The sequence below is a fragment of the Melozone crissalis genome, unplaced genomic scaffold, assembly GCF_028551555.1.
Source record: "Melozone crissalis strain CALT ecotype California unplaced genomic scaffold, PUWL_Pcris_2 ptg000027l_1, whole genome shotgun sequence".
Lineage (NCBI taxonomy): Eukaryota > Metazoa > Chordata > Aves > Passeriformes > Passerellidae > Melozone > Melozone crissalis.
In genome coordinates, this window is record NW_026535805.1 from 67,078,811 (window position 1) to 67,105,381 (window position 26,571).

The 26,571-nt window shown below is 40.3% G+C and overlaps 1 protein-coding gene across 2 annotated transcripts in view; it reads left to right on the plus strand.

Annotated features, from left to right (window-relative positions):
• The first annotated feature begins 2,521 nt into the window (after positions 1 to 2,521).
• The window catches only part of ARHGEF10 (Rho guanine nucleotide exchange factor 10), a 108,667-nt gene continuing 84,617 nt past the window's right edge, over positions 2,522 to 26,571 (plus strand). For both annotated transcript variants that reach the window (XM_054279767.1, XM_054279768.1), the window contains exons 1-2: positions 2,522 to 2,582; positions 15,651 to 15,726. In XM_054279767.1, coding sequence (XP_054135742.1) covers positions 15,690 to 15,726 — 37 coding nt within the window. In that variant the 5' untranslated portion in view covers positions 2,522 to 2,582; positions 15,651 to 15,689. The remainder of the gene's footprint in view (positions 2,583 to 15,650; positions 15,727 to 26,571) is intronic.

Genomic DNA, 26,571 nt, shown 5'->3' on the forward strand with positions numbered 1-26,571 from the left:
GGGAACTTGATAACTTAAGTTTTAGTTGTTTTGTTCAGATTTCATGCAGTATTTTGGAAAGCAAGCTATTGGAATGATGTCTTTAGGTGCCATAAATTTAGGTGTGCATTCAACCATGGCAATTTCCAAGGAGTGAGAAAAAAGGCATCCCACCTTCATGGCATTGTGTCCCAGGGAGTCAGGATGCTGGCCAGGGATGATGATGTCCTGAAGATGCCCGGTCCATGGGCTGGAGTAGGTGGATGGTGTAGATGAATGGTGAGGATGTGTGGGATAGATGACCTATGTGCAGCAGCTTGGAGGCAAAGTATCTTTGCTGAAGCCTCAGGAATCAGAAATGAGAGCAAGTAAATTTTGGTGAGGTCTCATGCAAATATCACCAGTGAAACCAATTTAAACATCAACTTAGAATCTGGTTCTAAAAAGCATCATGTTAACAGTGGAGACAGCCATTATCTGTACTCTAATTATCAATAACTAATTATGGGTGGATAAATAATGAATTTGTGATTGCAATGATTAGGGTGCTAATTATTACTGCTAATAGGCTGTTGCCTAATAAAACAGTAGGAAAGTGCAAGTTATTTTGAAAGTTAGTTGTTTTAAGTAGATCTGTTATTGCTGGATTTATCCAAAAAGGTTTCCACAGCAACATTTATTGGAATATATGTATGGTCACCAGAATCAAAAGGAGTAGTCAAAGTTCAAAAGGGTTCACAAAAAGTCTTAAAGAAGGATTTCAATTTTGTCTAATATAATTGTGAAAGATAAGAATCTGTGAAAGGTAGTTATGAGAGGGAGAATTTAAAGCACATAGATTGTGACATAGGTGTCAAAAAGAGAAGGTTGTTGCTAGTAAATGGTATTTTTAATTACAGAATCAAACTAGCTGTACTTGGTTTTTTAAAGTGGCCTCTAACGATAAATACTTATTAAACAGTTTGCCCAAGATAGATTCCCTACCATTCAGCTCCTGAAATGATAGCTTGGTGTGAGTGAAATGCAACATATTTTAAAAAATCACAAAAACAACAGGGTAAAATGGTCTCTGATGGACCTGAGAGGTCTCGGATATGAACTGAACACCATAATGGTATTCCTGGCCTTAACTTTGACGTATGGCCCAATTGTCATGTTTGCTTTATTACATGGCAAACAAGACAATTAGATCTATATGAAAGCTATCTTGAGTCAATGTCATGATAAACTGCATTAAAAAGAAATAACTTTGTGAAAATGGAAACATTTTTTGAAAGGAATAATTTTAAAAACTTTGTGATTCAGACTGTATGAACCCACACAAAGACTTGGATAATTGTAAATCTGTGTTGTTAAACTACAGACAAAGGGAAAATGTAGGGAAAAGATGGATTCATCAAACGTCAAATGCCACCATTTTCTAGTAATGATTTCCTGTAATGATAATGAATTTCCTATTTACTGAGTGTATTTTATTACTCACTGTAGAATGAGTTTACTTAAATAGGCAGGGATCACTGCTGGATGACACATGGATCTTTGAACAGCATTTAGCTCGAAGATTTTATTCCTAAAAGTGGTCCAAAGATTTCAGATACTTAACAACATTAAAGAGTTGTAATGACTTATAATTTATTTAAGAATTTTTAATGTACTTAAGAGTGTTTCTTTTTATTGAAGTGTGACAGATGTGTACATGGATATATTGTGATGCACACATTTGCGAAATTATTGCATCTTGTAAAGGTTTTCTACACTTTCACTAAGTGGCATGGTCAGTGCTGGGTGTGCAAGTGGTTGCTGTTACTCTCAGGACAAGCGTTCCGTGCTTGAGTGGCACGGGCTTTGGGCGGCCGTGTGCTTGGCAGGTCAGTGCTGGTCTGCAGAGATGCTCACTGTGAGGACTGGCATGCAAGAAGGATGCAAAAAAAAAAAAATCGGCATAAGGTGCCAGCGTCTCTAAATAGCGTTTAATTTGAAAACTTACTGGATTTCTAGTTATAAATTAGATTAAAATCAAAATAGCGCCGTGGCCCAGTTTGTACCCTGGCGCGTTCAGGGGCTATTCGTGAGCATGCGGCTGAGCGTACCGAATTGCTCAGCCCCAGACCCGGCTGTCCCCGCGGTGTCCGCAGCCGGGCAGCTCCGCTCTCCGCCCGTGCACCGAGGCCTCGCGGGGCGGCTCCCGCCGCAGGGCCTGGGGCGAGCGGCGGGATGAGCTCCCGCCCCGGGGCGTGTCACGTACGGCAGCAGGAATGCGGCGGGCTCCGGGGGACACGCGGTGCCCGCCCCGGCCCGGCCCGACCCGCCCGACCGGCGGGGCCAACCGGGATCCGACCGGGCCTCGCGGGGGCGGGCGCTGACGGCAGCGGTGGCCGCAGCGAGGCGGGGCCGGGCCGGGCTGGGCTGGGCCCGGGTCGGGCGGCTCCCGCCGGCGCTCAGGAGCTCCTCCCGGCGGCCGCTGCGGGCTCCGCGGCGGGCTGAGTGACGTGTCCGGGCAGCGGGGCAGCCGCCGGGGCCCCGGCGCAGCGGGCCGGAGCGGGCCGTGCCGGGCGGCGGCCACCTCGGAGCGCTTGGCGGCGGCTCCGGCCGCGGCGGAGGAGGTGGGTGCTCGCTTCGCGCCGGGCCCTTGCTCCGGTGTTGTCACGGAAAGTTTGGTCCTCGGAGGGTGGGCTCGGTGTTTGGTGCGGAGACGCCCTTCAGGGGCGGGGGCTGCCTCGCCGGGGCTGCGGGGGCCCGGGGCGGCAGCCGCTGGGGCAGGAGCGGGGCACGCATGGTGCGAGATTGTCATTAAATAGGATTTCCCTGAGCGAGGTGGGTCACCGAAGAGAGGATGCGAGGGGTCCGTAAAATCCTTGGCCAAACTTCTCGCTGCTGAAGTGTGGTGAAGTTTCTTCCGCGAGGTTTTCGCGGGGGGTTTCTCGCTTGGTGTTTCGCGGTGTGGGGAGCCGCCGGCTCCAGCTTCCCTCCCCTCTCCATCAGCTACGGACACGGCTGTGGAAAACAGAACTCCTGTGGGAGCTGGAGTTCCTTTCCTTCCCCGTTCTTCAACGCTGGTGTCGACCAGGTTTTTAGTTGGCATCTGCAATTAAATTGGTTGTCTTGACACAGGGAAAAAATGCTTATTCGCAATAACACTGTCATTTTATGTATGTTTTCATTTGGTTTCTTTGTAATTAACGGTGCAACTATTGGAGAAGTTACGTAGTTGTTTGTGGGGATCCCAGACCATGTAGTCGCTTTTGCGAGATGCCCTGCGCTTACAGGGTGAACTAAGAAGAGCTTTAAAAGATTGCCCAGTCATGCACTGGACGAGTGAGTGAGCAAGCTGTGTCAGGAGGCAGTACCAAGTGCTGGGAAAGGCAGCTGCTAATAATTTGACTACAGCAAAGGCTTATTTTAAAGATTTTTAGGTGTTGCTTGTATTTTTGGCCAAAACAACTAAATTCTGTCATCTTTCATTTACATATTTCTTCAATCCTTCGATGTTCTTTCTTTCTTTTTTTCCCCTTTCTTTCCCAAAGATCCTAAGATCATGACTTTTACATTGAGCTAGCAGGTTTTCAGTTGTTTAATTGAAATGTAAAAAAGCATCTTTCTGTTTCAGTCTTCCAGTTTAACTGTTAGCATAAAAAGGTGTAGGGTTGGGGTCTTTTTTTCATTTTTATTCAGGGAATAAAAAATACTGCTTAAAAACTGTTTCATGCTAAATAAATACAGTGAGATTCTGCCAACATGTGTTAGTTTGTGGCTATTTTTATTGTAAATAAAATATTTTTTTCCAAAAGCCTTCACTCTGCTTGATGAACCCCAGTGAGCAATCTGTTCTGCAGTAGAAATGAAGTATAACATTTTTAAAATTTTCTGTTGGCACTCAGGAGACGCAGGTTTATTGCCTGAATGTGGGGACATGTTTGGTGCCTACAGCTTCAAGCCCATTATTCAGGCAGAGGTTCTGGCTGTTCTGCTGTTTTCTTCAATGCACCCTTCATTCTTTTCACTTGGGTGATCTGTTTGATCTTGATAATCTGTCTGACTTGCTTTGTTTAATCCATCTTGTCTTTTTTTTTTCCCCTTCTCACCCTCAGGCTTAGTATTCCATGAACTAGTTACATGTGTTTATCTGGTTATGAACAGTAGTTCTTTAGGTACTACCTTGAAATCTGATATTTCCCGAAGCTTTACAGTCAGATTTCAAGATATTTATAATATATTCTGTGGATTCCTTAGGTTACCTGTGGCACTGTACATGAGATGTGACTTGCTATGTGAGTGATGGCAGGTGTCTTGTGGTGCTGCTGGGTTTCCAGGGTGTGGGGCTTCTGTGGCTGATACCACAGATGGATGTGGTAGGAGAAAGGACCATGGAAGCAGATGACCCCTGAGCAATGGGCTGTCCATCACCTCCTGCTGAATGTTGGGCCCTGGCAGCATCCTGGGGGTTTGCCCTTCAGGAGCTGGGATGGAGAGGAGCCCCAGGATATGGAGAGGAGCCCCAGTGTGTGCACTCTGGCATTGCAGCTGTGAGATGTGGGAGCCAAATGCACCAGTCTTGTGCTATTGGCTCTGACAGGCCAGTTAAGAGCACACTAAAGTACTGGCAAGGGGGTTGCCTCCTTGCCTCCATGCTGAGGAGCTCTCTGTGACCCTGAGCTGTGCTAATGCTTAGCACGGTAGGCTGTGATTTCACTCATCAGGAGACAGCAAAAATCCTTTCCCACACTGGAATACTATAAAACAAACTTTATCTTGCCAGGCTGGGCTGGATGTGGCTCTAACCTGGTCTCATGGAAAATGTCCCTGCCTCATGCAGGGCAAGGGGGTTGGAACCTGGATGATTTTTAAGGTCCCTTCCAACCCAAACTATTCTATAATTCTGTGAAGAAATCTCAACAACGGAGGAATTCTTTAGTTGATTCTGAGCTGTTTAGGAATCACTGCATAGTTTATAAACATTTGAAGGAAGACAACAAACCTGAAAGGCTATTGTTAAACTTCATAATTGTTAACGGAATTTAATGCAATTGGAAATAGCACATTGCTTATTTGTAAAACAGGAAGTCTATTAACTGCTTCTATATAAATTAGAAATTATTTTTAGAATCTGATGTAGAAAATTTATAAACATCAGTCTGTTTCTGAAGCAGCCAGGAAGCAAAAGCTGCAGTCCAGAAGAAGGGGGACCAGTTTTCATTCAGACTTTGAGACTGAACATTATATGTTGTGCAAAGCTGCAGTTAGTTTATTTGTGCATCTGTAGTATGCTGTTCTCAATTTTGTATATGATGGAGAAATGAGCTATGTGAGGTAGAAATTTTCTTTAATTGACATATGTGGGACAGTAATTTTGTTTCCACTTTTGTACAGTGACTTCTATTTCACTTGTTTCTTTATTGTATTTCCATTTTACAGTTTTACTTTAGAATGTTAGAAGGGATCCCATGGAGTTGTTGTATGGTCTCTAAAAGGTATTTTTTAAACTACCTTTCTGTAAGTTCAGCTTCCTGATGGTTTTTTGAGCTGTAAGTGCATTTCTGGACTATCCTTGGATGCTTCTTGTGAAATATCTATTGTGGCAGTTGTACCTTAGAGAAACTTTCTTTGGAGTTACAGTGTTAAACACTGTGAATGCAATTGTTTTTACTTTTTGCGCCTTTTGTATGTTATAATGAAACGATAAATGAGGTTTCATTGGTAGTGGTATGAATTAGTCTTTCATTTTGTGTGTATTTGACCACATATGAGGGAGGCGTTTTTCATATCTAAGATCATATTTTGTTAAAATCAGCATTTGTTACTGATACTTTTCCCCCACTCCCATTCCTCTTAATACAATGTCATTCCTATTGTTACATCTGTTAGTGGAAAATTAATATTGGTAAATTCATTTCTGAATCTAGCAGTAGTTTAGTGAGTAGAAAAGCTGTAAGCCTGGATGCTTGGAAATTTTCAGAGATTGGTTCATAAACTGAAGCCTGAGAATTACTTAGGGGAGACTCTGGGAGTATCATGAGGGAGAGAGGCTCCTTATTAGAGGGAAGTAGGAGGCAAATGAGCAAGGTAAGCCAGAATTCTCATTGTGGACCTATACAACTAAATCTTGGTGTTCTTTTTGTTTTCAAATCTTTCTCAGTAACGTCACTGCGCGTGCGTGCGTGTGGTTTGCAGAGCAGAATGTTGTGACTCAAGTTCTGTCACATATTCATGGAAGAAAACTGCCGCATTATTATTAACATCTTTTGAGATTTTCATCTGTTGGACATTTTCTTATCGTAAAGAATCTTGAGTTTTACTTGCACCAAAATATTTAGAAACCAGGAATATGTAAAAGTAGAACTTGTTTTTAAGGGGAGTGATGAGAAGAAATGCTAAACAAGAGTTGAAAAATATGTTTTCAAACTTGTGTTTTTAGATCAAAAACTTGATTCATGTTTATTCTGAAATGCCTGAATCAGCAAGACTGTGGGAAGTGATGCATAACTGCACAACATTGATTATGTCCTACATGTTCACTGCTCAGTCAGGAAGCCTGAAGCTTAATGTCAAATGTGTGGGTGAAGCAGTTAAGCAGAGCAAAATAAATTGTTCTACTTACATGCTGCTGAATAGGGGCATTATCTTGGGAAAATCTGTTTCGGTGACTTACTGTACTGTACAATACTTGTTACTTGGGACTGAACCATGAATGTGAACTGTTAGGATCCAAGCTCAAGGTCAAACAGTCACTCTTGTTTCTCTTCTGTACTCCCTTGTTTCTCAAAATGCTTAAAAATATTACAGAAATTGTATGAATACTTTTTTCCTTTGAGATATAGACTGTGCATCTCAAAAACTTCCAAGAGAGAGGGTAAATGTTATTTCCTCATCTGTAAAATGGTCTAATAACATACTGAGAAATAGATGGCAATATTTAGATTTCCTGGTAGGATCACAGTGAGTCTTGAGCTTATGTCTCTTGTTTTTATATTTTTCACTTTTCTAAAGCGTTCTCAGTCTCATCCTCAGTGTCCTTTTGGAATTTCATGCTTAGTATTCAATATTGTTGCAAACCGTGGATTGACTAATTTGAGTTTTAAAAACTTCACTTGCAGATTGTAGAAGGTTGAGAGGAAAGATGTCTACTAGATAATTTCCAAATCAAGGAAAGAGTGAAGAGTGCTGATGTTTGGACTAGATGCTGAACTTGTGTGGGAATCTAGCTTCCATTATACATTTTTTTGAAGACAAGGGCTGTTCTTGTTCTTTGCAAGTGCTATTACTATGTTTCTTTCTTCCTGTAATTAATGATTAGCAGCTGTATTACCTGATTTCTGATTTGTTTGAATAAAATTTTGGTGTTAGAAAATCTATGAAAATAGTGTGTTATTTTTCTAGAGCACGTGTTTTAACTTTGCTATTAGAAATGTATTTCCATATTTTAGTCCATATATTTTTGAAACTTAGTAATAAGACTCTCTTTATATTCTTAATAACTTTATTCATCAGATGAAACACACTTGCTCAACTGGATGATTTTGTAATGATCAGGTAGAATGAGTTGTCCTCGATGAGAAACAACATGGTTACTTTTCCAAGGACAGTAGTACCCAAAGAGCTGAAAATGTTTAGGTAAAGTGTCTCTGTCAGGAGCTGGTTTGCAGGCAACAGTAGTAACTGAATATTCATTTCAGTGTATCTTTTCACTTACATCGTTGGAAACAGTTTCTGGTGGAAATTTTCATCAGTTATCATCAGTATCTTGAAAGACAACCTATGCCATGTGAAACCAGGGTGCATGGATTTAGTGCAAGTTGAAACAAGACATTCTGGTTTTGTAATGAATGTCTGACTAATGTACAGTTGGAGTGGAAAAAATGCTTTATTGACTGTATCCATAAATAACATTTCCGTGGCTTTTTTTTTCAAGTTAAGACCTTGATTTGCTGCAGAAATGAAACCCTCCCTGTGACGAAATTGTCTTTTACATGTAAGGCTGATCAGGATTACTATACTAAATGATATTTTGGTGCATTTTTAATAAAAAGCATTTCTAAACTCTCTTCATAATAATTCTAATTACAGAGGTATTATAATAATATGTATGCAGCTAAACCCTGTATAGGTTTACATCACAATTGAAGTGTACTGCAGCATATGAGGATCTTCTCTAATTAAAAATTAGAAACCTTGATGAGGATATTTCCAATTAAGGTAGTTCTTCATATCCAGCATTGATATGACTAATCTGAATTAAATTTAAAAAAGGAAATTACAGAAATATGATTGCTTTTCCAGATCAAGTTGCTTGATTGCTGTCAAATTATAGCACTAATTAAGAAAAATGCTCTTAATATTAATATGTTTTTATTTTGCTTGTGTGTGGGACATGAAGGATCTTAGTCTTCACCCAGTGATGCAGTTTTCCAGTTTGTGTGGCGCAGAAGAAAAACAGATCATTCTTGATTTAAAGCATATGATGCCACTGTTCCCTTTTGATTCTTCAGAGGCTTGCAATTTGTTACAGTACTCTTGACCTCCAGGGTGGTCTGCAAATTCTGGGGTGATGCCATGCCCGTCTTCTTACTTTGGGTGTTCACATAGTTGCCAGGACAAAAGACAGGAGCAAGGCTCATTTATGAAAAAGTCAAGTGTCCTAAATGCATGTTTGGAAACTTCTTCCTTTCCCTTTTTATGCATATTCCTCTCGCTCCTTGAACATTTTTAAGTCATGCCTTTTCTATTTGTAAAGTAAATGTGTTGCTACTGAGCATATGCTTGTGTTGGATTCAGCAAGGTTCTGCTTTTGCAGAATGTGATCGTGATCTAGGTGAGTGTGCTGCTCCAGGGCTGGAAGCCTGGTGGGATTTGGAGATTGGTTTTGGTGGTGCCTGGCTGGCTGTAACTTGAGGCTGGTAACCAGTGGAGAGCCCCAGCTGTCCACCACAGGATGTGTCCAGTTTAATGTTATGCATGAAGTGGAAGTCCACCAGCCCTTGCTCATGGGGTTTGCAAGTGGCTCCAGAGTGGGGGAAAGGGGTGGGCAGTGGATGTGCTTGAGATTCAGGCTGTCATTCACAGGGCCTTGGGCAGATGGGAGGAGCTGGCTCGCATGAGCTCTGTGGAATTCAGCAATGAGGAGGGTAAGGTTACACACCTGGGAAGGAATGTCTCCTCGCAGGGGAAGGGTTCCTCTCACTCAGCACTTGTCAGACCACACCTGCAGTATGCACACTTGCGTCCAGTTTTGTGTCCACCCCTCACCCCAGTACAGGAGAGATGTGGATAAAACTGAGCAAGTTCAGCACAAGGCTGCTACAATGTCAGGGAGTGGCAGCAGTGCCCTGGAGGAGAAGGAGGCTTCATGGGGGCCTGGCAGCGTGCTCCCACCAGCTGGCAGACTATGAGGAAGGGAGCAGAACCACAGGCTGTGTCATAACTGAAGTAAGAGTAGTTCTAGCTAGATAGAAGGACAATGTTTTTTTCTAGGAGGACAACAAAACACGGTGGCAGGATGTCTGACATGGTTGTGCAGTCTGTCTGTAGAGATTTTTATCTACTGAGACCATCTCAGTAGATAAAGAAGCCTGGTCTCACTTGGTAGTGGACCTGGCTTGGAGCAGCAGGGCTACATGACCTCCTCCCAACCTGAATGAATCTATCAAGCAGTGATTCTGTAATTTGCCTTGCAATAATAATCTGTAGAGGGGAAGAACATAAATTTACCAGTGCTGATTTAACTGTGATCAGGATCCTATGGATGAATCTACAAATGCAATCTTTGCTTCCCTCCTATTTTCCCTTCCTCTAAGTGGTGTACTGAGCAGGAATGTAGGTGAAAAAATGTAATACCTTTTAAAAAGAAAGGTTACAAAACCTTCAGCCATGTTTTTGGGGTGTCTCTGTAGATTACTTCTTTTTCAGGGCGTGCTGTTGCTGTATCTTCTCTGGCTTTGAGCAGGATACTGTTTGGTGTGAGAAAGGGGAGCAGAAAAAGAAGCAAAGTAGCTTTTGTTGAAGTGGATTCTCTATTTATTCTGAAAAATGTGCGTCTCTGCAGATCTGGCCTTGTTTGGACTTCTGTAAGAAACAGAATGTCACCCAACTTCAACTGAGCCAGGAAATTAAAAAAAAATTAACGGGCTTCCCATTAATTTTCTACCTGAACCTATGTGCTTCCTTTTTTATTCCATTGCTTGTGATTTCAGTAATTTTCTTTGCTAAATTTAAGAATAAAATCTGTTTAGAACAGGACTCTTAGCCATTAATAAAACTAAATATATATTAAAAGAAATAATGATCTGCTATTCATACAGACTTTAATGGCTTACAGCATGGGATGGGAAGCTGCCATAATATAAATGGCTGCTTCATTCATACTCACTGTAGACACCTCTTAAAAATTTTACAGTCCATGTTTCTTAGGAATAACTTGTATGGAGAACAAATTGTACAATCAGTTTTTATTTTTTCTGTCTGTAAGAGAGCCTTCTTGAGCTACAGGAGCTAAAAATAGGAAATTAACCTTCTACCTTCTGTCTTCTTCTATGTTGTAATTTCTCTGCACTGCTGGAAGAGTCTTCATATCAAATTTAAGTGAGATATTATTCCCAATGGGAGTTCTGTAGTTCTAGGTGGAAGAAGACTCAATTGGGCATTATAGGGCAATATTCACTAAGTGATGTGGCCACAAAGGGATTTTAGACAGTCAGGGGCTTTACTTTCTCAAGTTTTCTTGTTTTGATGTTATTTTTAAGCTTAATTTTTAGACTTTTCTCAGAGACATTGCATTTCTGCTTGGACTAACCTTTCTCCACAAGTCACAGTTTATTGGAAATCATTTTCCTTGATTCAGCTTCTGTTTCCTATTACAAAATGTTCATTCTCTCTGCAGTGTTAAGAATGAAGAATCCTGATGTTGCTGCAGTTCCAGTGCACACACCCTAAGAGAAGGTGTGTGAGTCACCATTACATTTCTTAGGGTGATAGAGCTGAGAAAGCTTGGCAGCAAAAAGTGCCCTTTGGGAGCTCAGCACATAAATGCTCTGCCCCCAGGTCTGAATGCTGCCCTGCCTTGTAGTTTTGGCAGATCTTGTGCTGGTCCCATTTTTGTTACATTCTGACTCCTGCACAAGTAGTGAATGTTGGAAAATAGTTTTGTTGAAGTGGAAATGCAGATGTTGATCAGTATTTGTAATCCTTCAGCTGAGAACTGGTAGTCTGTTGTTTGTCCCACAATTAGAGGAAATCATTGAACAAAATCAGATATGCAGACACAGCTGAGAAGCCTAGTCCTAGAGGCAAAAGGATTTACCAGAGGTTAGGAGAAAGGAAAACTGAGTCTCAAAGAGGAATGTTGACATTCTTCTATAGTCTTTGGATAAGTATAAAGGTGTCTTTGCCTTTGTTTCATTTGCTGAAGCTGCCCTTTGCTGTGGAATCAGAATTTGAGTCTCTCAGGTTTTGCAGTTTGTGAGGTCTGCTGTGAACATCACAGACTCTCACTTCCTTCAGTACCAGTTTCCATGGTCAAAGGTGAGTGTAGCTGGTGGAAAATTTGAAGTATTGAGAGCTGTCCTTAGGGACCATTTCACACTTGAATGATTTTGGTTTCTGGTGTGAGTGCCATTGGAGATCTGACTGCTTTAACTGTGGGGGACTTCCCTGCATTAGAAACATTGCCCATGAACATCTGACTTTAATATGGTATTTTATTTTCTTTTTTCCTTACATACCGACTTAAAATTTAGAAAGCATTGCAAACTTGTTCAGGAACTTGCAGTATAATAAGGGACCTGTCCTGTTGTGGTTTTTGCCTTTCAGAATGCCTGCTTTTATTCCTGATTTTTAGTGCCAAACTTAGGAAGTTACTAGCTAAATATCTGAAATAAAAGCATGCTATTGTGCTACGAGTAGGGTTGGTTTTTTTTAACAGTAGTCTTGTAGGCTTGGAATGGTTGGGGTTTGCCTATGTAGTTTGGTTCAGCTGTAAGTGGGTAGGTAAAGTGGAAACTTAAAAAATTGGAAAACTATCTTTAAATATGAGCAAGAATTGCCCATTCCTCCTCACAGTTTGGCAGGAAAGGACTGGATGAAAACATCAGGAAGTAGACATAGGAAGTGAGGGCCGATGTTTAGACCAGAGGGGGTCAGCTGCCTTTTGTCAAAGTGCCCAGGGGCTCCTTGGCCTCTCCCCTGTGTCTGCTCCATGTGGGGCACACAGGGGAAATATGGGGGAGGAGGGGGAAAGGAGACACCTGCAGACTCCCTTTGTGGCCCACAGCAGGCACTGCTATCTCTACCCACATCCAAAGCAAAGATGATGAGCACCAAGTCAGGTGAATTCCTTTCACATTTGGATGCCAATGGGAATAAAGTAACTCTGAGAGCTTCTTTCTGTCCCCTTATTCCTGTGATTGCTGTGGAGTCTGGAAGGGTGAACTTGGAGTCATTAAACAGAGGGTATACTGTGTTTGAGAAAACAATGTTACATGGGGGAGAAAAGCTCCATATTTTTATAACCTCTGTGAAATTTTGAGTAAGGGCAGTTGTTGAGTTATTCATAGTTTTATTATGAAATATGCATGAATATAATAACAAGTATTTCCTTTAATAAGGATTTTTTCTTTTTGCAGTTTTTTAAATACCTTTGGAACAAAATCTTAATATTCTATGTCTTAAAAGCCGTTAATTTTTTAAATTTAATTTTATGTTAAACCAAACAACATCTACTCAGTGGTCTCAATGCTGCATTTGGAATTCGGTGTTCATTGTGAGGCCCCAGTACAAGTGAGGGACTGGCAGACTGGAGCAAGTCCAGTGAAGGCCACTGCTATGGCTGGGGGTGGGAAGAGGTCAGGGAATCGGGTTGGTGTCATTTTGAGAAGAAAGGAATGAGGGGGATTGAATTGCAGTCTTCTATGTCTCAAGGCAGTGTTGGAAAGAAGGTGGAGCCAGGCTTTGTGCAGGAGTGCGCAGCAGGAGGATGAGGGGCAATGGTTGCAAGCTGCTGCAGCCCAGCTCCAGTTTGGCTCACAGGAAAACTCTGCCTGGACTTTCTGGTTAAACTCAGGAGCAGGGAGCTCTGGGAGGTGGGGAAACCTCCACCTTCAGGGGATTTCAGAACCTGGGGGAACAAAGGCCCTGAGTAACCTGATCTAATTCTGAAAACACCTGTCTTGGGCGTATGAGAGAACATTCAGAAGTCCCTTTCAGCTTAATTTGAGCTTTGATTTTCACAATTATTGTCTAAATGCACCTGTAAGCTGTGCTGTGTAACTCTGTTAGCAGAAGAAACAATGGGAAAAAAGCACTTGAGCTACAAATGCAAATGTACCATATGCTGCTAGTAAAATTAAATCATCTGCCTTAATCTTGATTTAAACATCTTTAAGTTAGTTCCTCTGCCTCTCAGAAGAAGAGTGAAAAACTTCTCTTTGAAATATGGTGCTAATAGAGATCATTAATAAATGTACTGTCTGCTACATAATATGGCTATTATTTTCTTTTTGGAGGGTATTAATGCAATCTGTAATACACAACCTCTTTCCTGCTCCAGGGTTTTTCTCAGCATCTAAAAAGTAGTGAAAAATATGTGGAACTTCAAAATGAGTTAATGTAATGGATAAATCAACCCCTGAGGCATTCTTAAGTGAGAAAGTGTAGCTTTCTTCTTGTGAATAACTGCACTGTTCAGATGGGAGCAAGCAGGTCAGTGGGTAGGACTCTAACACTGGGTCTGTGTCCTTCTTTCTCACAATTCTTGTGTAATTCGAAGCATGTCACTGTGAGCTAGATCAAAATGGAAATCAAGCTCCATGGCCCAGCTCTGTGTCTTGTTAGTATTTGCTGCTGAGGAAGGAATTGATTTTAAAAAATCATTGTTGGAAGTTAACTTTGATAGATTTTTAAAAGCTTCTATCATATATTTAAAGAAAAAAAAAAACATTCTGAAAGCCTTTTAGCTGCTCTCTTAAAGATGCATTTGGAAAAGGTATTGAGACTCACTTTCAGAGGTTTTCTTGGTATTACATGTGTCACACTTGAAAACCTATGCCCCAGTCATAAGCAGCTTAAAAAAATACAGGAAAATAGCCATTTCTTCAAACCATAACTATCAGTTGTTTTGGCTGACAGTTTTGGTGTGGCAGGATGCATTCCAGACATCTGTAAGCAGGAACATGCCTTGGAGCTCTGCAGATACAAACTGTAGAGAAGCTTTAGAAGGAACACTGTATAGTGAAAGCATATAATGGAATTTATTGTGTTATTGACAGATATTGGGTGAATCCTTTCTGAGCCTTGGCTCTGAAGCTACTTGATTTTGTCTAGGACTGGATTAAGAGTTATCAAAGCTTAAGACAGTTTAAAAGGGAATTTTGTATGCTTAGTAAATGTAGTTGTTATGAATTGTCTCATCATAAAAGGATCTTGTGCTACCAGAGTTGTTATCCTTCCTGGCACATCTGTCCTGATAATTCACCCTTGCAAACCTAATCTTAGGAAGGTACATTGCCTGGTGCCTCCTAGGGTTGGATCCTTTTTTGAAGCTTTTTTTTTCTATTCACTTTTTCTGTAAGTGGCAATTGATTTGACCCTTGAATCCTGATCCATTTAGTTTAATATTTTGCCACTGTACCTTGAATTTCACTGTCTCCTTCAATTTAATCTTTTCATATTTGGGCTATGGAGACTTTCCAAGGGCTTGGGCTGTTTTGTTGCCAGCAGAAGAGATAACTTCTTCAGATGGACATCTATGGGCCACTCAAGAGTAGGATAGAAAATTCAGCATTGGCTCTTTCACTGTCTTTTGTAGCTTTTGGAAACTTAATTTTCCTCCTCAGCCCTATTTTGAAATCTGTCTTTTTGACATACTTTCACTTGAGTTGGAGTAAAACTGGGCTGGGGGCAGGGTGTGTGCTTTGCTTAGTACAATATGTTTTCCTTCCAGATGATACTGGAATGTCACTATTAAGCAGCATTTTGGGGAAGGTGAGATGATGTCTCTCATGGGTTCTGGCTTTGCTCTCTTCAGTTGAGTATTCAGTACCAAAGTAGAGGAATGCTTTATAGAGTTATTCTTTTCCTTAAAACATGAGATCAATGGCATTTGAGAAAAGAAGATGAAAGAAAAGATCCCCAGGAAGTTGCTCACTAGTACTTCACTCTCCTTAGGAAAAGTGGAAGTAAAGGGACTCAAACAGAATTTTTAAGATTAGCAGAACAAAAAACAATGGAAAGAAGCTGTGTACAAACTGTATAGTTGAATTTGTTATTTTCGATTGCTGAATAGAGAAAAGCATCATGAAAACTGATAAGCTTCCTAGAATTTTTATCCTTCACCCCTTCATGAATATTTTGCGATGGACTATATACTCCAAACAGACATTGAAATAACATATTTTATTAATCTCCTTGTGATTGTCACAGTGGGAGCTGCAGAGTACAAAATAGTTTAAAAACTTTGTCTTTCTTCAGCTGGTTTACTGAGATCATTAAAAGAATTGTCTCCAATACTGAGGGCTGAGTACATAAAAATTTGGACTGCATTCATATTGAAGGAAGAAGCGAGGCAAATTTCCTCTCTTCCATAATGGTATTTGCTAATAGATATGAGCTTGGCCAAATTGAAAAGGAGTGTCTCAATATTTGGAAATTGTGTTCATCTACAAAACATGTTCTCTTCATTTTTGCAGAATTTTCCAGCCTGCTAAAGGTGCGGTGGATATGCTAGAATGGACACAGAGGATTTCCCTCCACCACCACCAGAAGGTAATTGAAATAGTTTGGAGTTTAAGGCAAATTTTTCTGTAAGAATTTGATTATCTTTCCAGCAGTGATTTTACCTCTGCAACATTCCCTTTCCCCATATCACCCTAAGGCCTGGTCCCGGTGGTGTTCTGTTGAAACATGAGCTCCTGTCATCTACCCTCTCTTGTTCTTGGGCTTCCTTCACTGGTGTAGTTAGAACATGATGGGGAAAAAACATTGGAGCAATTGGTCCTTGCTCCAATATGTGTTTTCTATGGCAACTCCTTGTAGTCAGAGCACAGACAGAGTATTATGGATGCTGGACTAAGGGGCTCATTGTGTAAGGTTAACACTCAGTGCCCCTTGCCTGTTGTATCCTGGTGGCTGGGTGGCCTCTGGTGTAACCCAGGTTTCTGAGGGCACAAAGGTAGGATCTGCAAAGACACTGTCTCACTGCCTTTTGAGTTTATGCTCAAAGAGAATGTTGCATGTGGTGTTTTTTTTATCCTGTAAGCACATCATTGTGTAGTGCTTGCTACTACATATTTTAATACTTAACAGGATTTGGCTTTTGGTAGCTGGATGTTGAGAGACTTCATAGAAGTATTATGTCCTTGTTCTGGTCATCCCAAAAGATAAATTTATGGAGATCTGTGGTCGAACCTGCTTTTATTTCAGTTAAGTTGCTATTATAGTTTGTGTAGATAGGAATTTTTCTGTAAAATATTATGTGTTCCTTATATAGGACAATATTACTTATGGACTTGCACTTGATTATATATATATGTTGATAGATATATGTATTAATATATATAAATAATATACATTATTGCTTATAAGACATTTCACTTAATGTTCACACAGAACTTACATGAAGCCATTTGAGTATAAAAGCAAATTTAATCTTAGTTTTATACAGCTGTAACTCTTTAGGAGTTTGGGGCTTGTCATTCTAGATCAGAACTGCTTTCTCTCTAGGCACTGCCTCAGAGGTCTGTTACTAGATACTGCCTTGGGAGTTGGGAGTGTGAAAGAAGCAGGAACTTGTGAAATCAGCTTTTCATGGGTTAGATTTCTGGCCAACATTATTGGCAGTTTCATTTATGCTCTAAGATATCACTTAGGTTATTGTTGGCAGCAATTCCTCGGCTGTCTGTGGCCTAATTCATGTGTTCAGGACCCTGAATTTAGCTCAGTTTTGTTTAGTGACAGTTACTGTGAAACTATCTCTATGGGATAATCCATCTCCAAAGCAGTGTAGTGCTGTAGGGGAGGAGCCATCCCTAAGGAATCAATATTTCCACTTGAGCAGAGGCTGCCATTTTTCAAAGACAGCCAATAACTGCAGCAACAGCTCCAACTTTGTGCAGCATTTCAGCTGTGGGATAGATGCTCTGACAGGATTTCAGGGTGATGCAGTTCAGTGCACTTCCAGAATTCAAGTTCTTTCTTGGCAAAGGTTTTTGTGACATGTAGAACTATGTGTATCATGTCCTCATTTTCAGACATGTCAGTTCTTAAGAGGCTGGGATTAGATCTATTTAACATAAATTGAGATTCTGTTACACCTAATCTTGCATCAATATCAATTGATACTTTTTTTTTGGGGGGAGGGGAGGGGAAAGGAGCAGGGGTGTGATTTTGAACAGGCTCCCCAGAGACGAGCACCAATCCTGACAGAGTTAAAAAAGTGCTTGGTTAATGCTCTCAGGCACATAATATTATTCTAGGGTGGCCATGTGCAGAGCCAGGAGTGGGACTTGGATGAGCCTTACAGGTCCCTTCCAGCTCAGAATATTCTGTGATTTCTCTCTCATCTGAAAAAGCTTTTCTGAAACTAGTGGAGCTTGTATATTTTTTTTAGTTTGTCATTGCTAACTCTCTTAAAAACCTATTAAAGGGATTATCAGTGATAATGACACTAAAAGACATTTTAGTTCACTACCTAGCTAGTTCTCATTACCTGTTTTGCAGGTGGAAAAGAGGTGAGGATTTGAGGGCCAAGTATACACATAACAATTAACAAATGAAGGCTTATTTTGCCTGCATATACAGTGGTCATCCATGTGTCTGTTCAGGAGGGGTGAGCAGCATCTGTCAGTGCCTTTGGACAGTGGGCACATGGGTGGGTTTTCCTAGCTCATAGTGGGGATGAGATTCCTGTTGGGCGCAGAGCCCTTTGCTACACCATTAAAAAAAAAAAATCTTACATTTGGCATAATGATTCTAAAATCCCACACTGGGGCCATGGATGAAATAAATTGCTTTTTTAAAAAGAAAGTTCTTATGATATTGTGGGAATTTTTTTGTTTACTTATTTTTTGTCCTAACAAAGATAGCTGTAGTGCTGAAAGTCATGTGGGCTCCTTTCTACAAGTGTATACCTTGCACTATAAATCTCAACTTTATTCTTGATGCTTACTTTTTCTATGGTTTTTGCTAGGTAAATTCTCCACACGTATTTTTTTATCAATTTTTTAATGCATGCAAAGGGGAAAAATAGTAGTAAACCATCTTTGTCATGGGGATGTTACAAGAAAAAAGTTGAAAGGTTAAATAATGTGTTTTCATTAGCCATAGCCATCTGTACCTTGTTTAAGTTAAGGTGCAGTAAATGTCAATAGTGAAGCTGCTTCTGCCACGACTTGATAAGGAAAACGACATGTGATAAAAAAATGGAATGTAACATATTTTATTTGTTTTAATTTATTCTGCTTATGCAACTTTTCTGTTCATAAGTGTTTGGACATTCCATTCATGCATTGCTAATCAGGTAGCGACAAGTCTGTGCTGGTTACCTTTCCTACCTCAGAGCAAATTCAAGCAGTGAGTAACTTGGAAAAATTATTACTGTGTGTTCTGTCCTCTAGATTTCTTTAAAAAGAGCTTCTTCTTCAAGCCATGATTAAAAATTTCCTAGTATTTTTCTCTGTGTATGTTGAGGGAATGTATGTTTTAGCAAACACGATGCAGTTACAGTGGGGTAAATGCAAAGGCTTCCTTAGCTATGAGCAAAATCCAAAAAAGTACTTCCAAAATGGATACTTGCAATGATAGTGCTAGCTCGTGTTCCCTTCTTTAGTGTGTCTGTACGCATGAATTTAGGTGTGAAGTGCAGGTATTTAGAATTTCTTACATAAAAGAATTCCATGGCTATCTTGTGAAATAAAATAGAGGATGATTCTTGTTCTGTCATCAAAAAATTCCTTTCTTGAAAGCTAAGTGAACACGGCAGATTTTATTGTGGCTGTAAGTTGTACTTATGCTTTTAATTGATTGCTGTGATGGAGTGTCTTTACCAAACACATTTAGGCAAGAAGCGGATTTGCTGTGGACTGCAGGCTGTGGAGGGAGGAATTACAAAACTGGTAGTTCTAAGAATGTGGCATCCCATTGAGACTGCTGTGTACAGGACTTACCTTCACTCTGAGCAACTGGGACTGGAGGCTGGTTGCTAATGTTAGGGTGGTGTTTACGTGTGATGGATGGCCTGTACTTGTGCAATTACTGCTTTATGAGGAGAAGTCATGTCTGGCAGTTTGTCATTCCTCTACTTGGAGAATATCTGGTGATCTTGCAAAGTGGAAGCCCTTTTTTTGAAGTGAGGGCTTTAGAGGCGTTTATCAGAGCCTGTTTCCAAAGGAAACCTGTGTTTGTTTGCCTGGCATGATGGTTGCCTGAGAAACAGCTTCTTGCCCAAAGGAAACTGGGGGTACGTTCTGTGACAAGGAGGTTTAGTTTCATTGTCTCTAAATATGTCTGTTTCTCACTCTTTCCAGTGCATGGCACTATGCCTCAGATGATTTCTCTGTGAAAACTATTAGGAAGCATTGGTTGTATTTCCTCATACTGAGTATACTTTTCTTTGTTTCCCATTTATAGAAAATTAACATAAATGATGCATTAAAATTTTAAAGTGAAATACTGAAATTTCAGTGTTTGTACAAGGACATTGTGAGAATCAATTTGAATGCGTAGTATTGCCAACTATTCCCATTGAGAGGGAATCATCTTCATTTGAGAAGTATGAGAGGTGCCCTTAAGGACCAAGTATAGTGGGGAGCTGGATGTTCCCTCACCCACACCACTGTCCCCAGTTCCTTGGGTAAAGCTAGATCAGAAACCTTGTCATGCTGAAGTTTGGGATTTAAGATGTTCTTTGAAATGAAGTTGATTTTTCTAAAACTGGTGGTAGACTAAAAATATCTCATAGACATTTATTTTGTACACATTTTTATACAAAAAAATCACCTCTCTAGAGTTATGAGTGGGATATTTCTTTGCTCCTGATATGTAGACATGTAGAACAAGGAGACCAAGGACTTAAATCTGGATATCCTGTATGCAGCTGAGTGCTGTGATTGTGTCTTTCCGCAGTTATTTTTTGTTGTTTCCCTGTCAGGGCCAGAACACTAAAATAGTCCTTGCTGCTCTGTCCCTGAGAAGGAAGTCTGGCCTGAGTCCTTGGGTAGGAGTGAAGTATGCTCTTATAACTGAACTGTGAACTGTGCTCTCATAAAAGTTTCCACTGGGATGACCTTACATATTATAATAAAAAAAAACCCCTAAAACAAAAAAACTCCACCAACAAACAAAAAAAACCCCTCACCAACCCCAAAAAACTGAAACTCAACAAAAAAACCACCAACTTATAAAAAAATTATTTTCTTAATAAGGAGCTGCTGATGAGCTGCTGTGTTTTGCTGTAGAGATGACTTCATTTCTCTGCCAGAGGAGCTGCTTTTTATTCTGTATCCTATATGTTTCTCAGATTATTTAGGTACTTTTTTTAGTATTAGTGAAAAATTTAGTTGTTTATTTATGTTTTAACAGTTGTAAGCAGCTAACGTTGTGACTGGGACAAGAGGTGGTTAAATTGGGCTTCTTTAATATTGACAAGAGAAGCACTTGTATGTTTTATGATTTAGTTTCTGAAAGTACAAAACATTGAAGACCCTAGATTGCATTTATTTACTGTGCTTGGGGAAATCAGGCATTACTTAAATTAAGCTGCAGATATAAAGGGAGTTGGTCTCGGGCTAAACAATATTGTTGGGTATCTATTTTCAGCATAGAGACAGTTACAAATGATTGTAAAAAGGGAGCCAAGATTTCAGGAGAATGAGAACAGAATATGAATTGTAGTTATGAATGGCTCCTTGTTTTTGAAACTGGCAATAGCTTGCTGGTCTCTGACATCCCATCTGTAACAGAACAATTTATTTATTTCTAAAGGTCACATTTCTCTCAGTAAATGAAGGACAATGCATTGTTTAAGGTAAGGATTAATTATTTTATGTGACAATTCAGACAAGCTGTGTAATGAAGAGTAACAAGAAAATTCCCTGTGCAAAAACCATTTATGGTGTCACATGTCACTCCTAATTACGTATTTTTTCTTCTAGCCAAGTATATTTGAGTGTTGGAAAAAACAAAAACATAGAAAATAAATAGGTTTATAAATAGCTTATTTTTGGTTTTAGTAGACACAAAGAAAACACAGCATACATAGATGTAATTATGTCTTATTTTATTATGAAGAAAAATGGTTAAAAATTTGCTAGATGTTTAGAACATGTTGAATGATGTTACTGTTCTGGATTTCTTGGTGGGTGACTTCATTCCTTTGATAATATTTCGTGTTCTCTTTCTAGATAATAATATATAGTTGTTTCGTTGGGTTTTTTTCCTGTTTACTCAACTGCTTTTTAAGGTGACTTGACTTTACTTGCTAGGTCTGTGTAGGGACAAGGCTCAGACATGTTAATCAGAACGAGTAGTTGGTGATGAGATAAAGGCCTTTCAGGGGATTGCAGCAAAACTTGGTCATTGGTTGGGGGTAATTACTGTTGGTTGATTGGTAACTAGTGATGGATTGGTAGCTAGTGTTGATTGCTTAAAAAAAACCCAAAAAAATTGTAAAGGAATTTATGCCGATTTTTGGGTATTCTTTCAATGAGCAGTTGAAACTAAGCTCCGAAATTTTAATTTCAGTGAGCCAACATGTAAGAAGAGAGTGAGTTATTATTTTCTATACTTCTTTTGCATTTTTAGGGCTTGTATCTATCATTAACTGGCTGGGATAAATTGCTGGCAAAGAACGGAGAAATTTTTCATTTTTGAAGTTCTTCTGTTTCACTGAACTCAGTAAATATTCACTAACCATGCCTAAAGCCTCTGTAATGACTCTACTCTAGAGTTTACAGAAAGATTCATTTTTTATAAATTGCTATAATTCTCTTACCTTGTTCATGAACTTGTCTCAGATAAAAGCTTGTCTATATTATAATAACTTAAATAAAATGTATGAATTTTTGAATGAGATATTTATTAGGTGCTGCTTGCTTTTCCTGCATGTAGGAACTGAAACTACACCTAGTAATCTGAGGAAAAAAAAGACTTGTTAAACATTTTTGGGAGAAGACTCTCCCAACCCCCTGTATAGATTTTCTTTTTTCTTTCTCATTGAAATAATTTTTCTAGCCTTACCATATTTTCATTAAAATGAATACAGAAAATGATTTAGTAGGGTTGTTGAAGAAGAAGGGTTGCAAGAAATCTTACTGTTAAATAGTCTGTTGTTGAGCTCAATAGCTTTGTTTAGGAGAGGGCATGATAGTTTCTGGATAACCTTCTGGATAACCTTATGCTGGTAGAAGTTTCTCTAGGGGCTGGCAGGGAAGATGCCTGTGCTGCTGTGCCATGGGGATGCTAACTGAAGGATGACTTCCCAGTCTCTGTATTTCCCTGTCCTGTATGTTGGCAGGAGGAACAGAGGGAAATGCAGGTGCTGCCCTGGGAGCAGTGAATTGGTTAAGTGTAATTTGTCCAGAGGATCTTATCAGTCTCCTGTGTTGCAAAGGGAAGTAGAAGTAAAATTAACTTTGGCTGGGATTGCTGTTTTCCCATGCATATCAGATGGTGACCCATTCCTATTTGCATGAGGAGAACACTTGCTGACTGTCTTGGGTCTGCCTGAGATGGAGTTCATTTTCCCCACAGCAGCTCTCTCGGATCTGGCTGGCGTTGGCTCTGCTGGATGTGGGGGGAGCTTTTCACCACAGCAGCCACCACTGTAGCCCCTGGACCACCAAAACCTGGCCATGGAAAACAAATACACAAAACCAATTGTTAACAAGACTTTTTATATTGGAAGAAATTCCTTCCTGACTTCCATCTGGACTGGCTGAAGGTCTGAATGGTGATGTTTGCTTATGGGGTTTTCTTTGACCAGTCTTGGGGCCAAGACAGAGCTTCCCTCCCTCTCCATGGCTAATGAAAGGGGGCAGTGAGAAGGGCTCTGAGGATGTTGGACTGAAAGGTCCCAAGGAAACACCATTGTTGTCCAGTATCCGCTGGTGATAGAATTTCTGGTAGCAGGTGTGTTAAAAGGGTACTGTAAAATAGGATTTCTCAGAGTTCAGTGATGTAAGAATTACTGTTTTCATGAGTTTGCTTGAATTCCACTGGCTGCTTTTTTTTTTTTTTTTTTTTTTTAGCTAAAACTGGACATTACCATGGTTGGGCAAAGAAGATCAAGATGTGTTCAAATAATAATTTAATAATTATAAGAAATATTAAGAAAGGATGCTATAAAACTTCCTCCTCATTAGTTGCTGAGATAATAGATTTGTCATTTTTTGCATATATTATGCTTAGTTTACAGATCAGTCTATCTGATTAGTGCTCTTTAGGCTGGATGAAGGGGTAACCATAGAAATGAAGAGGTAAGAAGCCAGCTTTTTTTTTTCCAAAGTATTTCCAATATTGTCCTGGATTTACAGGACATAACCATTCTGTTCTAGTTTATACTTTTTTTAGTAAAAGATACAGTAATTTGCAGTAAAATTTAATACCCAGTTTGTTTCTTTGTCCAGAATTCATCAAGGGGAAAATACAAATAGTTAAATATTAATTATTTTTAAACACGCAAACAGATTGCATGCAGTACTCGGAGTGTTAGAGGAGCTGTAATTGTTGGGAACAAGGAACCTTTGGCAGTGTGTGTCCAAAGGGACACCCAGATTGCTGGAGCTGCGTGCATCTTCTGGCCCCATCTGGGCTGTTGCTTTGGAGGTGGGCTGAGCTATGGATGGCTGTGTGTCAGCAGCTGCTGGGAGTCAGAGGCTTTTAGGTGTTCTAAGGAGTGCCTCTGGGGGAACCCAGTGAGTGCTTAAGTGTTGACATTGCTAGACAAAGCAATGTTGTTGTTCAGCCTGGACCAATGATCCAGGATTTAGGCATCCCTTTGCCAAAGTCGTCCAAAAGTTCAGTCTAGGAAATATGTACAATTGCTGGCAGGATGGAGGGAAAAACACGATCCAAAAATGAAGTCAAGTCCTTTGCTAACTGCTTAACCAGACTGTGTGATCTGGATAGAAAGATGTTCTAGAATGATCCAAGACCTCAAAACTCAAGCTTTTGCTCTGATTGGCTTTCAGCTTTTCTTTAGTATGATAGTTTATGTACCCAAGCTGTATGCTTTCTTTCTCTAGAGGAGGGATCTCATGCTCCCTGTTTCAGATCTCCAGGGTGTATCTGGCTGCCTTCTTCTTCATAGGGTTCCCAATTACTTTTAAAGAGCCTCTGGTCCAAGGTATTGCTAGATGATTCAGCAGTTTTATATTGCTAATTAGAATTAAATAGACTGTATTAGAGAAATGCACATGCCTCAAAGCATTAAATGGCAATTGTTTCAAAGTAAGCGTAATTATTTGGGAAACTAGATATTAATAGTTAATAACTGACAGGAAAAAGAAATACAGAAGTAAATAGCAAGCCAGACTACTCTCACTGGTGGAGGTTTCCTTTAAAAATGTTATTTTTTCATAAAATTGTCAACTACATGGTCAAAACTGCATTTTTTAGAAAAGTTTTCTGTTTCTCCTTCATATATAATTTGTACCTTATGGTTAGCCAACGTGCTTGCAGTGCCAGAGCTGGACATTTAATTTTCTCAATGACTTTGTAGCTGTCTGCTGTTTGATTTCTGTTTTGTTGGGGCTCTCTGGTTTTCCTGTTCCCTGATTGGATTGTCCATTTGGCAGCACGCTGTAGGTGAGTTCAGCAGGTCGTGTGCGCGGTAGCTGAGGCTGAGCTTGGCTGTACAGCCACCATCAGCAGACCCATTGTACCCCAGCTCAGCTGCCTGGTGGCATTGATACCAACTCAGATGGGTGACTTTGGGGTTACTAAGGGTTAAGTGCATTGGTATTCCTTCAATACTGATGGAAAGCTAGTAGCCTTTGATATGGATAGGTGATTTTTAGTATAGAGAGGGATCGCTCATGTATTTATGCAGAATTCCAAATAATGTCTGTACAGGCTTTCCTTACAGCACCAGCAAAATTTCTTGGAAATTCCTATGTCAGAATGTGCTAATATGTTGTCATCTTATGAGGGGTTCCATACAGTTGTCTCCTTATCACAAAAGTTTCATACCTTCTTGGTGTTTCTCATGGTCACCTCCTCCAATCACTGACTCTTCTTCGCAAAGTAGCCAACTGACCCCAGTTCCCTTCTCACCCAGCCACCCCACTCTTTTATAGCACTCTTTCTCTCATTGCTTACAGCTGTGGCCTGTTAAAGTCAGGCCTGCTCCTAATCTTTGATAATTGGCCCAGCTGCAACTCCATAGGGGTAAGATTACTTTCTACACTATCTTTGTTTTCTTATATTCTATCCCCCTACACTAATATGGTGCTCAAGTAGAAAAGACATCTTCAGGACCAGGCTTGATCTGTGTTTCTAAGGGTGATAGACAATACTAATGTGCTGAGTATTTAAAGTAAATGGCCATAAAACAGTGATTTTACGTAGTTGCCCTTCTGGTTATCGGGTAGCCAGCACTGAAAAGCACATTGAGGCTTTGCAAAGGAGTACAAGTCTGCTAGTGTTGCTCCTGCTTTTCTCTGGACAGCATGATTCATGTCTTAATGCTGTTATTTTAGACTTTTGATTTTTTGCAGCTCAGTTTTTTTAAATTAGGTAATTAAGACTTAAATTTTTAGCACTGTGAGTAGTTTGTAAACTTCAGGGTTTTGCTATTGTAAGTCTCTCCTAACATCCACAGACCTGGGCTTTATTTCAAGGAATGCAATTTTTTTTTGTATTAGGCATGCTGTTGTTAGCAGGCTCTCTGAAACGTGAGCAGGCAGATTCATTACTCTTCTGACTCTGGTTTTGAATTTGTTTTTTTATCCAGAAGAATAATATCTGTTGTGCATGCTCAACAACATTATTAGCATGTAGTGTGTGTATTTGCAAAATACTAAAGAGGCATTTGTACTTATTTCTTTGTTATTTATTTGCAGGGAAAGCCTGTTAATTCATGTGGCTTTGCCTTTGTTTCCATCGCTGGAAACAATTTTTGCATGAATGTATACTCTTTAGTTTGGTTGGGGGTTTTTTTGGTGACTGTTTTCCACAGAGACTGGTAATGCTGACATTGTGGTCATGCTTTGGATGTGTGTGCATGCTGTGTGTAATTAGCAGCGTGCCTGTACCACAGGGACCTGGGTTCCCTGCAGAGCCAGCTTAGCACAGCTGTGAGTGCAGGGAGTGGGTGCAAATGAGTGCAAAGGGAAAGCCCTTGGCTCTGACCCACTTCCCATGGGAAGGAGCACTCACTCGCGTGTTTTTACACGCACAGTTTGTCCTAGATGTTTATTTTCCCCCAGAAAAACAGATACTTTCCACCTGTGTGCCTGTGTGAGGAGGTGGTTTATGGGTGCCAGTGGTGTGCTGGTGGCTGTCCCGTGTGCCTGGGAAGTGGCAGTGAAGTGGCAGTGCTGGTACAGGTCAGCCTTTCCCCTGCAGGGTCCCTCCTGCCCTGCACCTCGCCGCTCTCCCTGCACAGGTGCTGCT